We start from the raw sequence: 12,115 nt of genomic DNA on the forward strand, positions 1-12,115 counted from the left end.
CCCTAAGATTCCCGCCTGCAAGAGAGAAGGAAAAGCCTCAAGACAAAGGACCAGGGCCTGCTCTCCCGCTGGAGGCAGCCCGCGCCGTCCCTTTCCCTCCTCCTCCCCCACCTCCTCCCCCAAAGGCATCTCCTAGCCCCAGAGGACCCCACGAGGCTTGCAGCCAGGGAGCCACGGGCAGCGGCAGCTCGCCCCAGGCTCACCCCTGACCTGACTCCAAGCCCCTGTGCTCCGACTTCCCCGAGAGCAGGGCCCGGCCTGGCTCTCCCGTTGCTTCTGGATGAGTCACGAAGACTCCACAACCGCTGACATGATGCGGTGAGACAGGCCCTCGCCCTGTGACCTTCTTCCCAAACACCTGCCTAATCATGAACAAAGCTAGATCAGCCCCCGCTGCGGGGCCACCGGGCCGTAGCTGCGGGAGGGTCCGGCCGGCCTGCCAGGGAGTCGCGGGTCGGCGGCAGAGGCGGTGGGCTCGCACCGGCAGTGCAATCGCTGTTTTCAAGTCTTGGCACAGTTTCGCCTTGAAACAGACGGGCACCCTCCTAGACTGGGAACAGAGGGGCGTCTGGGCGCCCGCTGCCGATGGACCCAAAGGTACCGCCGGGGAGAAGAGAGATGCTGCAAGAGCTCCCCCCCGCGAGCATTGGTGGTTCAGTGGTAGAATTCTCGCCTGCCACGCGGGAGGCCCGGGTTCGATTCCCGGCCAATGCAACTTGCTGTTTTCCCCTTTTACCGCCTGGCGCTTACAACATGGAGACCGGAGAGCCAGTAGCTGAAGGCTGGGTTCTTCGACCGGGTCCCCACTCCCCAGCGATCGCTTTCAAAACAGCGGGGACCCAGCGCGGAGACCGATCCCCCTGTGGCCAATCGCTGGCGGCGGGACCCCTGCGGGTCCTGAACCCGGGATGACCTGTTTGAACTCAGGTTTCTGCTTGGCGTCTGCTCCCTCGGAGCCGCGGAGGTGGAGACGGAGGCGTGAAGCGCAGGGGCCGAGCCACCCCCTCGCCACCTCTCGGGGTGGAATCCGGCCTGCGGCGCAGGGGCGCCCTGAGGTCTCCGTCCCGGGCCGCAGCTTTTATGTAACCTTTGTGATTTGCCTGATTCAAATGAAACCACTGTGTTTAAGAAGAAGCTAAAGTGGCTCTTCTCTCCTCAGATGGCTCTTCTCCTGCAGGAAGCTGGGGCCTGGGGAGGTGTGGGGACGGGAAGGAGCTCTCAGTCAGCCCTCGCTTCCTCCAGGCTGCCCTCCCGGATCCCTTCCTCTCGGGTCTAGGCCACCGGCCTGGGCGGAGTTGGGGCATTTTAGCCAAGGGCCTGAGAGAGAAGGGGCCGGTGGCCTGGCCTCTTCAGGGACTGCCTGTCCCAGCTCCCTCCACCTTCCCTCCCAGCCCTGAGGCTCAAAACCCCCTAGCACCGCCCCCTCCCCCGCCCCCCCAAGCTCCAGGCCCAGCGCAGAAGCCCGCACCTCCGAGCCTGGGCATCAACTGCCGCATCCATCACACTCTCCAGGGTCGCCCACTGCTTCCCTGTTAACTCGGACCTCACAGAGCACAGTCCTGCTCACGTGTAGGAGCTTCGTGTGAGCATCGTGGGAAGCAGAACAGACATTAAAGTGATGACTTTCAATAGGCGCTGTGAAGTGGGGGTGAGGCTGATGGCTGAGGACAAAAAGCAAGTTGTAGAACAAAACGTGTCCAGAACCGTGTCCGTCAAGGTCCGTGTCTATAAAGCGGTGACATCACCCACCTGTACATCCTGAGCAAGGTCATTTCAAGCATCCCGGCCACTGCTCCCTCCGTTTTAAAATGAGGAGACTGCACTACATCATTTCTAGATTTAAAATCCCCTAAATTTGCTAAAGACTTTACTCATTCCATGAACACCGAGTTCTTTATCACGTGCCAGACACTGCGCTGGGCCGTGGTGTACAGCAGTGAGCAAAGGCCCTGCTCTCCTGGGCGGGCAGGCTGGGCAGCAAACCCTCAGCAGGTGAGCTTGGTAACAGCACAGCAGGCGAGGGGGTCAGGAGACAATGGGGAGTGGAACCATATTGGATGATCAAGGAGACCCCACTGATAGGTGACATTTGGGTAAAGTCCATGATGACGTATGACGACACGTCTGTAAGAAAGAACATTCCAGAAACAGGGAATAACATAACCCCTGGGCAGAAGTATGATCAGTGTGTGAAGGAAGCAAGGAACAGGAGCAGCTGAGGTGGAGGCAGTGAGGCCCGAGAGCGCTGCGAAGGCCTGAGCTTTCACTCGTAAGTGCAAGGGGACGCTTTGCGTGGCTTGGAGCACAGAAGTGGCCGGTAAGCACTTTAGAGGTGGCTCTGGCGAGAACAGACCTGCGGGAGCCGAGCCGCACTCAGGTGCCGGGCTGGTGTGAAAGTGGAAGCAGGACTTGGTGAGCGTGTGTATGTGAGGAGCCTCTGTGAGGCCTGTGAAGACACAGGTCAGTCCTCTTGACCAGCAGGACGTCGGTGAGGGAGAGCCTGGGGGTGGCTCGGCTCTGAGCTTACAGGCCCTTCCTGCCCCCAGGCCCCTCGCAGCTCCAGCTCGCCCACCAGGAGGCGCTGGGAGGGACAGAGGTCTGGCCTGCGGAGACCTGTAGCTCTCACAGGTGCCAGGAGGCGTTACTTGTCCTCAGGGCTCTTGGTCCATGTGACTTTGTCACTCCTCCAGTCCCTCGCTGAGCTTCGAAGTTCCTTTTGCACAAAGAAATAGAGCCCCGTGTCCACTGCAAACAGGAGCCCCATCACCAGGCAGAACGCGATTTGGGGCCACGGAGGAAGGACGGGTGACAGGGCTGCGGGTGGAGAAACGACAGTTGTTAAAGGCCACGGTCAGAATCCACAGCCGGGTCCCCAGGGCTCCCTCCCCCTGTGGAGTCCTCCAGGCCAGGGCAGCAGCCTGGCCGGAGCAGCAGGTCCGAGACTCCTGCCTCCACGTAAAGCTCCCTCAGCACCTGCCCCGGGGAGCTGAGCTGAGTCTGCCCGGAGGGACATTGACAGAAGCTGAAGGGGCTCCCCACGCGGTGCCACTTTGGCATGTGGATGTTTTGAGCTGAAGGCAATCGAGACCCTGTGGGCTCATGAGAAACATTTTCCATTGATTTTAGAGAAAGTGGGAGAGGGGAGACAGAGAGAAACATCAATGTGAGAGGAACGTGGATTGGTTGCCTCCTGCACGAGCCTCGACCAGGGCTGGGGCCAGGGAGGAGCCTGCAACCGAGGTACATGCCCTTGACCAGAATTGAACCCGGGACCAAGGGTCCACAGGCCGAAGCTCTATCTACTGAGCCAACCCAGCTAGGGCCAGAAATAACTTTTTATGGCCCATGTAGAGGGCAGAGAAAACTAGTTCAGTACTGAGCATCTGCTCTTACCATCCTGCAATGACCTTCCGCCAAACCTCCCTCCCCCGACCGTGCCTCACCTCATCCTTAGCTCAGAATGTCTTATGTCCCTCATTATCCCTTTCTGTCTCTGATTCTCTCATGTCTGTGGGTCCCCATACGTAGGTGTGTAATTGAATTTGCTCATTTTCTTGTTAACCTATCTCATGTCATTTTAATTATTAAACCAGATGAGAGAAGCTTAAAGAGTAGAGAACATTTTTCCTCCCCCACATAGTCATAGAGGAAAAGGTTTGTGTGGTCACATAGGTTTTGCAAATGCCTTATGAAATTTAGTTTAAAAGTTTTCTTTACAACAAGGCTTCTCGAAGCTTTTAAGGTGCATCGTGAATATAAAAGGTGACGGGGCACAGCCTTGGGGAGAAGTGAACAAGGGAACAGACCTCATCCCCAGCACTTCCCTCGCCTCCTGCACCTGGACAGGGCTCCCACCTGGGACAGTGATGTTCACGGGCTGCGAAGTGTGCTGCATCTGCCCTAGGAGCCCTGAGCAGTGGTACGCGCCACTGTGGCTGGCGTTCGCGTGTGGGATGGAGAAGCTGGCGTTCGTGTATGAAAACCACTTGGGTTTCCCGTCCTGGAAGAACTGGATCTTGTACAGGGGCCAGTTCTTCCAGCTGTGGCAGCGCAGCACGATGGGGGCCCCCTGCAGGACCAGCAGGCGGGGCGTCTGGAGCAGCAGCCAGGCTGAAAGACACAGGGAAGGAAAGGGTCTGAGGCTGGATGCGGCCCTGCAGCTCCTGTGGGGGCTGCCTTACTCCCAGGAGCGAGAGGATGTGGGCCCAGCCATGGGAGATGCCTCCTGGCAGGTGTGCGAGTTCTCTTACCTGTGAGTCTGGGGCCTGAAGGAAGGAAGTCTTGTGGAGTTTGAAATATAAAGAGTAGGAGCCCCTCAGGAGCCAGGTGAGGAGTTAGAAGCTGCCCCCCCGGGGGTGGGGGAGTGCCCCCAGCACCGCGGAGGTGACGGAGCAGGAAGTGCCCACCGTGCCGGAAGGGACCCTCACGTCTCCTCTGAGGGCGACCAAGGACACACAGCAACTCCAGGGCGAGCGTGAGGGTCTGGGCTCCTAATGGGAGGGCAGCTTCTGAACACATTCTGGGAAGTGAAGGAGCAGCCAGGGGAGCCTGGTAAGGCCTCACCACCTCCAGCCACAGCAGCAGGGAACAGGTGTGAGCCTGGAGTCCAGGCTCAGTGGTGGCTCGGAACAAGAGCGGCAGTAGCACAGGCCTCCAGTGGGAAATCGCTCTCCCACCCCGACTGCGAACCCCCCTCCCTTCACTGACGGCAGAGGCACCAGATTCAAAAGGTCAGTGCTTGGGAGGACAAGTCTATAGAGCAGCGGTTCTCAACCTGTGGGTCGTGACCCCTTTGGCGGTCAACGACCCTTTCACAGGGGTCGCCTAAGACCATCCTGCATATCAGATATTTACATTACGATTCATAACAGTAGCAACATTACAGTTATGAAGTAGCAACGAAAATAATTTTATGGTTGGGTCACAACATGAGGAACTGTATTTAAAGGGCCAGAAGGTTGAGAACCACTGCTATAGAAAATGCTTCGAAGACACTAGAAAAACCCAATCGCTCTAATTCCTATGAAAATAAAGACTGGAGCGCACTGCGCCTCAGGTAAACGAGCGCTTATTTAAGAAACCGCAGTCGGACTGTGAAGGACAAGGTGTCGGCGATGAGTCAGCAGGAGGCAAACCTGGAGTGGGATTCTGACCTGGGCTCCCCTGGGCTCTGGGCCCGGAGGCCTGTGGCTGCATTTCTTTGCACCATGAAGGGCGGGGACCAGGTGGCTTCCCTCTAACAACCCTTCAGAGCAAAGGTTTTTAAAATCTCAAGTTTTGCATTTTTGTAGGAAAAGTCAGAAGCACAACCAGCTGTTGGGGACAGCCCTGGACCAGAGAGCAGACAGGGAACTGTGACGTCACTGGGCAGGTTTTGAGGTTGAGTGGGGGGGGGGGGGGTGGAGGAAGAGAACCTTGTAGGTTCTTGTTTGTTTAATAATTAAATAGCACAGGACAGAGTGACAAGAAACCATGAGCTTAAGCGCACACAGACTAGTATGTGCGGGGTCACACAGACACGAGAGACAGGAAGGATGATGAGGGGTGTATGACCTGAGCTAGAGGTGCAGGAAGGCACGGGGGCTTGGGAGAGGAGGAAGGTCATGGCAGGACATACGAGGAGAAGATGTCCAGTAATTAGCAGCGTGCCCTGCCCTCTGGGTGGGCCATGCATAGTTCTTGCTGGTGATAACTCTACATTTCTTCAGGGAGAACTAAGGGCTCCTCAGGACCCGGCTGGGTCTCCATCACCTTCAGCTCAAAATAATTCCCAGGCCGAAGTCGCCCAGGCTGGGAGCGCTGTTCTGACCCCTGATCAGTACTGATTGCCCATTCACTGGGGCTCCATCGACAGAAACGGGGCTCTCGGGAAACAGGACCTAGAAGACGGCCCAGCCCCCTCACACAGGACTTAGCACTGCCTGCCTCCGTGCAGCCATCCGCAGGGCATACGGCCCAAATCAAAGTCAACTGCAGGGTAAATGTGCTCACATTTTCACACACTGGGTGGGCGTGGCTCGTGCGCAGGAGGATTTCTCCATGGAATCTATTGGACTGAACACTCAGACACATATGTAACCCTAAGTCAGACCAATGTAAACCATCTAATGAGTTCCCATCTCCTTCAGGAACAAAGATGACGTCATTGCACCAAATCCAAGCCTCCCCCAACTTCTGCCTTCATCTTCTAGATCACACCTCCCCCTGGCCTCCTGCCCTGGGCAGAAAGGCCTCCCAGTGAGGTCTGATCAAATAACGGAACCGGTACCCTCCCCTGGGAACTGACCTTCAGGCCACTTCACAATGGACCATTCTCTCTCCCCTCCAACTTCCCCGCAATCCAGACCTGCACAGAGAGCTCTCTGCCCAGAAGATGCCGCCCAGAGTCTTTAAAAATCTGGCACCATTTTGGGGCTCAGCCCATCCGGTGTCCAGATGACCTAATAAATTCATAATCCCCCCCACTTCGGCCTCGTGTGTTCCTCCTCACCCATGCCAGGCATGCCCACCCAGGGCCTTTGCCTTCTGTGGGTCTCTAGCCACTGCGCTGACCACGCTGCCATGAGGCAGGAAGGCTGTCTGGAACAAATATTTCCTCCTGCTTCTCTCACCCCCGGTGGCCTGTTTGTGGCCTTGTCACCTTCTTGCTCAATCAGGACTGAGGCCAAGCAACCTCACATACTCCGAGGAACCCACATAGAAGCGAAGGAGGCGGGGGTGCGAGGGGAAATGACTGGGCAGAAACCACTTCCAACAGCTCGGGCCATACTTCCCAGAAACGGCCACCCCGTTCCCAAACCCTCTGCCAGGCCAGCAGCTCTCAGGTCCGCCTCCCAGGCCTCCCAGCTCCTCCACTGACCGGAAGTCACGTCCAGGTGCACAGGGTCGCTGAGGCTGGTCTGGCCCGTCTGGCACCTATAGTCCCCACTGTGGTTGCTGCTGGCCTTGAAGCTGTAGCTGGGCTGGACCTGTGTGGGGATGGCGGTCCCATCGTGGAACCACCGGGTGGAATTGTCCCCAGGGCTGTGGGCCCCCTGGCAGCTCAGGGTCACGTTATCCTCGGGGAACACCTGGAACCAGGGGGGCTGGAGGCTCACCACGGCCTTCTGGAGACCTGGCGGCAGAGAGCAGACAGGGCTGGAGCTCAGTGACCTTGGAGACCCATGGATTCCAAAGGAGCTCCCAGGGGCCCTCGGGCCAGAGTCCACTGTAGATCCAACTACAGACCCATGAGACTCTGGCAGCCTCATCCCTTTGTGTCTTTGTGGATCCAGCAGGAGTCTTACCAAGAATCCAACCCCAGGCCCCTCTAAAGAGGGGGCACTGCCCATGCTGAGCCCAAGCACTGCTCTTGGTGGGACAGGCAATAGCACCATAAATCCCAGGCGGCATTCAGCAGACTCACCAGCTCCCCGGTCTGTGGAAGCTGTGAAAGAGAAGAGGGCGGTCAGCGGGGGTGCAGAGGAAGCCCGGGGGTAGATGCAGTTGTGTGTGGGGGCGGGGAAGGGGGAGCCTGCACCCCTCCTCCCGGAGGACCCACAACAAGAGCCTGCTTCCCTTGATGTCTGCAAGATGCTCCTTGCTCACGCCCTAGTCTCATCCCTGTCTCCCCCACAAAGGCCACGTGCACGTCTGGTGCAGAGACTGTGGAAGGACCTCTGAATTGTGGCCTTAGGGCCCGGCCGATGGGTAAGAGTCAGGCTTCTCTCTCTGCTGCTGATCCCTCCCCAGCTCCAAGGGCCCCAGACTGCTCCTCACCACCCAGGTCCCTGGCAGAAACCACCCTACCCCAGAGGGGCCTCACTCACACAGCAGCAGCAAAACTAAAGCTGTCAGTGGTTGAAGCAGCCGCAGGTGACTGGGATGTACATCCTGAAGCATTTTGGTCTTCAAAGTCCACGCAGAACTGGGCCTGCGTCCAGCAGGGTTCAGGAGATGAACCAAGGAAAGAGGAAGGAAGCTGGTTTACCCTCTCACAGAACTTTCAACAGTCAGCAGACTCCATTTCTGCTAACGAGTCAGCAGCACAATCAAATGACCGTCCAGTCTGCTTTGAGACTAACCCTTTCCTGTGCAGCTGGTTTGTACTGTGGGACTCCTGGTGGGTGATGGTGCAAGTGAGCAAACCAGGGACACCCAGGAAGCAGCGCTGGGGGCGGGGCCCTTGTTGTGGGTCTCAGGTCGGTGCCTCCCAGGCTCCGCTGTGCTGCTTCTACTGGTACAGAAAGCTCTAAAGGAGTGTGACCCAGACAAGATGGAGAAACCCGTTTATGTCTGCAACCAATAAGGATGTATGTTAAACAACCACAACCAAAGGGAGTAGTTATCTGGGGGCAACACCCAACCCAAGACACTCTCTAAAGACACCACTGTCCCTCCTTCATCTGCACTTCAAACCCCCGACTCCTCCAAGCCTCCAAACACAGAAGAAAGTTTTCAAGTTCAAGAAATAATTTTGTGCCCAGATGGCGTATCTCAGTGGTTGAGCGTAGACCCATGAACCAGGAGGGCACAGGCCACAGGCCCGATTGCGGGCTCGATCCCCAGTGGGGGATGGATGTACAGGAGGCAGCCAATCGATGATTCTCTCTCATCATTGATGTTTCTATCTCTCTCTCCATCTCCCTTCCTCTCTCTGAAATCAATAAAAACATATAAAATATTTTTAAAAGGTAATTTTGTTAAGAGAGCCGTAAAATAAAGGCTATATATCCTGTGCAGGTAGCTGTATAGTGTAAGTCAGTAGAACAACATGAAAAAACCGTTAAAAGTCAGATTATGGGGGCAAAAATAGACAAATGGAACTACATCATACTTAAAACTATGTATTAGCCCTAGCCTGTTAGGCTCAGTGGATAGAGTGTGGGCCTCTGGACTGAAGGGTCCCAGGTTTCAATTTCAGTCAAGGACACATGCCTGGGTTGTTAGCTTGATCCCCAATAGGGGGCATGCAGGAGGCAGTCAATTGATGATTCTCTCTCATCATTAACGTTTCTCTCTCTCTCTCCCTTTCCCTTCCTCTCTGAAATCAATTTTAAAAAAATTTTTTAAAACTACATCAGCCTGGCTGGCGTGGCTCAGTGGTTGAGTGACGACCTATGATCCAGGAGGTCACAGTTGGATTCCCGGTTAGGGCACATGCCCAGATTGCAGGCTCCATTCCCAGTGGGGGGCGTGCAGAGGGCAGCAGATCAATGATCCTCTCTCATCATTGATGTTTCTATCTCTCTCTCTCCCTCTCCCTTCCTCTCTGAAATCAATAAAAATATATTAAAAAACACAACAACTATATCAGTCAACAGAGTGCAAATGAGAGAAAACCATTGTCTGGTGAGTTTAATATCTATAATATATAAAGAATTTCTACAACTCAACAAAAACAAGTAACCTGATTTATAAAAATGGATAAAAGACTTGAATAAACATTTCTCTAAAGAAGACATATAAATAGCCAACAAACACATGAAAAAGACGTTCAATATCACTAACTGTTGAGAAATGCAAATCAAAACCACAAGATATCATCGCCTCACACTCAGCAGAATGCCCACAAAACATAACAAGACAGGAACTAACGCGCATTGGTGAGGATGTGCAGGTATCGGAATCCTGTGCACTGTTGGTGGGAATGTAAAATGGTGCCGCTGTTATGGAAATCAGTATAGAGACTCTTCAAAAAAAATTAAAAATAGAACTTACCACATGATCCAGCAATCCTACTTCTGGCTATTTTTCCAAAAGAATTGAAAGCAAGATCTCAGATATCTGCACATTCGTGTTCACTGCAGCATTCTTCCCAACAGCTAAGCCAGGTGTCACCTCCGGGGAACGGACAAGCAGGAAGTGGTCTGTAATCCACGGAACGGAATGTTATTCGGCTTTAACAGGAGCTCCTGCCCGGCTACGACATCGAGGAACCTGAAGACATTCTGCCGGGGAACTCAGCAGTCACAACAGGCACCCGTCTAGGAAGAATCTGCAGGCGTTAAACTCGGAAAACAGAAAGCAGATGGTGGTTGCCAGGGGCGGGGGCGGGGAGGGCGGGGGGAGCTGCTTTGTACAGGGGGACAGTTTCAGTATCTCAAGCGGGAGCTCTGGAGAGCGGTCGCACCGCCCTGTGGATGGACACGCACCGCCCTGTGGATGACACACACCGCCATGTGGATGACACGCACCGCCCTGTGGATGACACGCACCGCCATGTGGATGGACACGCACCGCCCTGTGGATGACACGCACCGCCCTGTGGATGACACACACCGCCATGTGGATGACACGCACCGCCCTGTGGATGACACGCACCGCCATGTGGATGGACACGCACCGCCATGTGGATGACACGCACCGCCATGTGGATGACACGCACCGCCCTGTGGACAGACACGCGCCACTGACTGTCTAAAATGTTTCCGAGGGCACTTAGCTCTCAAAGTTCAGTTTTCTCACCTGTAAAATGGACACTGCCTACGTCAGTGGTTCTCAACCTTCTGGCCCTTTAAATACAGTTCCTCATGTTGTGACCCAACCGTAAAATTATTTTCGTTGCTACTTCATAACTGTAATGTTGCTACTGTTATGAATCGTCATGTAAATATCTGATATGCAGGATGGTCTGAGGCGACCCCTGTGAAAGGGTTGCTCGACTGCCAAAGGGGTCGCGACCCACAGGTTGAGAACCGCTGGTCTAGGACCTAATAACAACTCAATTAAAAGAGGGCTCATGTTTGTGAGTGTCCCGAGGGTTTTAAGCTTTGACTTTTGCTGGAAGGTGACTCCCTCTCCACGTGATGGGAGCTCGATCTCACCTGTTTCTCTCTTCAGCAGAGATTGTCCCAGACCTGGCGGCTCCGGAGTGCGAGCCTGGACGCTCCCTCCTCGCCAGGCTTCTTCGAAGGCGCAGGCGGGCGTCTGGGCGTGAAGTTTCCTTATTTGGTCGTAATCTGGTCACGGTCACATTACAGCCGGGCTCCGTGACTCTCACACTTTCTGACACACACACACACACACACACACACACACACACACACCCTTCCTGCCGCCTCTAGCACCACCTCCTGAGCTGACCGAAATGCCAGCTTCGCATTCTCTGTCGGGCTGTGACCCTGTCGCTGGGCCTGGGTGGTCAGGTGAGCATCACCCAAATGGTGGCCAGACGCGCCCCTCACTCTGCAGGGGGGACAGAGTGTCCGCGTCCGAATCATTTCAAAATCTGATTTTATGAGAAACGGTGCGGGCATTTCTGCTTCATAACAAAGAAGAAAATAAAGGCAAAGTGTGACATCTGGTGCCAGCTGATTCAAGCTACTGACACTGGAATTTCAGGGCAGAGGGTTCACTCATAGAACCACAGGCAGAGAATGCTAAAGCCCAAGGCCTTCATGTGCATAAATGAGGAAGCCCTGGCCCAGACCGGGCTGAAGCTGCCCCAGGACACCCCCTGAGGTCCCGCCTCCACTCTCACCTGCACTTCCCACTCAGTACCTGCAGGTGACCATGTCGATCTATCTGTCCATCTAGCATGTTGTCTGTCTTTCCATAATTCACAAGATCATCAGACTGGGAGTTTCTCTAGGCCAGAGAGTCTCATAGATGTGTAACTCACTTTCCTGGAGTGTGTACGTGGCCCCGAGAAGACAAGAATGATCACATTCCTTGAGCATCAGATTTCATTCCCCGAGTCCCACTGGGTGGCCTCCGGTACTGACTCTTCTGTCTAGTAATGGTCAGAACGAAGGCTTGGTGCGAACATTTCTAACATGGCACTTTGGAGGGAATATGTCCCTGAAGCGTAGGTGTATGTTTTCTCTCATTAGCAGATGGATGAGGAAGTACTTCCAGGCCCGACATCACGTGAAGTGCATGAGGGCACCTGCACCAATTTATAAACGAAACAAAAATACGGGCCCTGGAGTCTGACACCAGGGAGTACAGTCACGATAGTATTTACCTAGAAAACCATCCAAATAATCGGTACTAAGAGGCCCTCTGTACCTCATAGAACAATGTTGCTGTGCTCATTGATTGACTGATTTCAGAACATAGCATCTTTTTATTGCTTCTCCCCTCGTAGCAAAATCAAGCAGGTATGGTTCCTGCGGGATCAGGATTGATGGGT

General features: G+C 54.8%; 1 protein-coding gene and 1 non-coding gene across 3 annotated transcripts; one reads left to right on the forward strand and one right to left on the reverse strand.

Annotated features, from left to right (window-relative positions):
• The first annotated feature begins 643 nt into the window (after positions 1-643).
• On the forward strand, positions 644-714 carry TRNAG-GCC (transfer RNA glycine (anticodon GCC)). The gene has a single exon. It is a non-coding gene; the product is annotated as a tRNA-Gly (tRNA).
• Positions 715-1,641: 927 nt separating this feature from the next.
• On the reverse strand, positions 1,642-8,003 carry LOC138995475 (low affinity immunoglobulin gamma Fc region receptor III-like). Of its 2 annotated transcripts, XM_070395954.1 has the most exons (5): positions 7,809-8,003; positions 7,406-7,426; positions 6,860-7,114; positions 3,856-4,110; positions 1,642-2,814 (listed from the first exon to the last, which is right to left on the reverse strand). In XM_070395954.1, exons 1-5 carry the CDS (start codon positions 7,879-7,881, stop codon positions 2,642-2,644), a joined length of 777 nt encoding a protein of 258 aa, XP_070252055.1. In that variant the 5' UTR covers positions 7,882-8,003; the 3' UTR covers positions 1,642-2,641. The 2 variants fall into 2 exon arrangements, with proteins under 2 accessions (XP_070252055.1, XP_070252054.1); XM_070395953.1 differs by lacking the exons at positions 7,406-7,426; positions 7,809-8,003 and adding an exon at positions 7,287-7,397.
• Between the last annotated feature and the right edge of the window lie 4,112 nt (positions 8,004-12,115).

The sequence above is a fragment of the Myotis yumanensis genome, unplaced genomic scaffold, assembly GCF_028538775.1.
Source record: "Myotis yumanensis isolate MYYU_CA2020_CCGP unplaced genomic scaffold, mMyoYum1.0.hap1 SCAF_17, whole genome shotgun sequence".
Taxonomy (NCBI): domain Eukaryota; kingdom Metazoa; phylum Chordata; class Mammalia; order Chiroptera; family Vespertilionidae; genus Myotis; species Myotis yumanensis.

What these genes read in the sequence shown, in the direction of transcription:
- LOC138995475 (XM_070395953.1), bottom strand. Translation starts at nt 7,392, where the DNA reads ATGCCGCCTGGGATTTATGGTGCTATTGCCTGTCCCACCAAGAGCAGT. An exon ending in GCACCTGGACGTGACTTCCG is followed by an intron (nt 4,111 to 6,859) that starts GTCAGTGGAGGA and finishes TGTGTCTTTCAG; the next exon opens with CCTGGCTGCTGCTCCAGACG. An exon ending in CGTGAACATCACTGTCCCAG is followed by an intron (nt 2,815 to 3,855) that starts GTGGGAGCCCTG and finishes CTCCACCCGCAG; the next exon opens with CCCTGTCACCCGTCCTTCCT.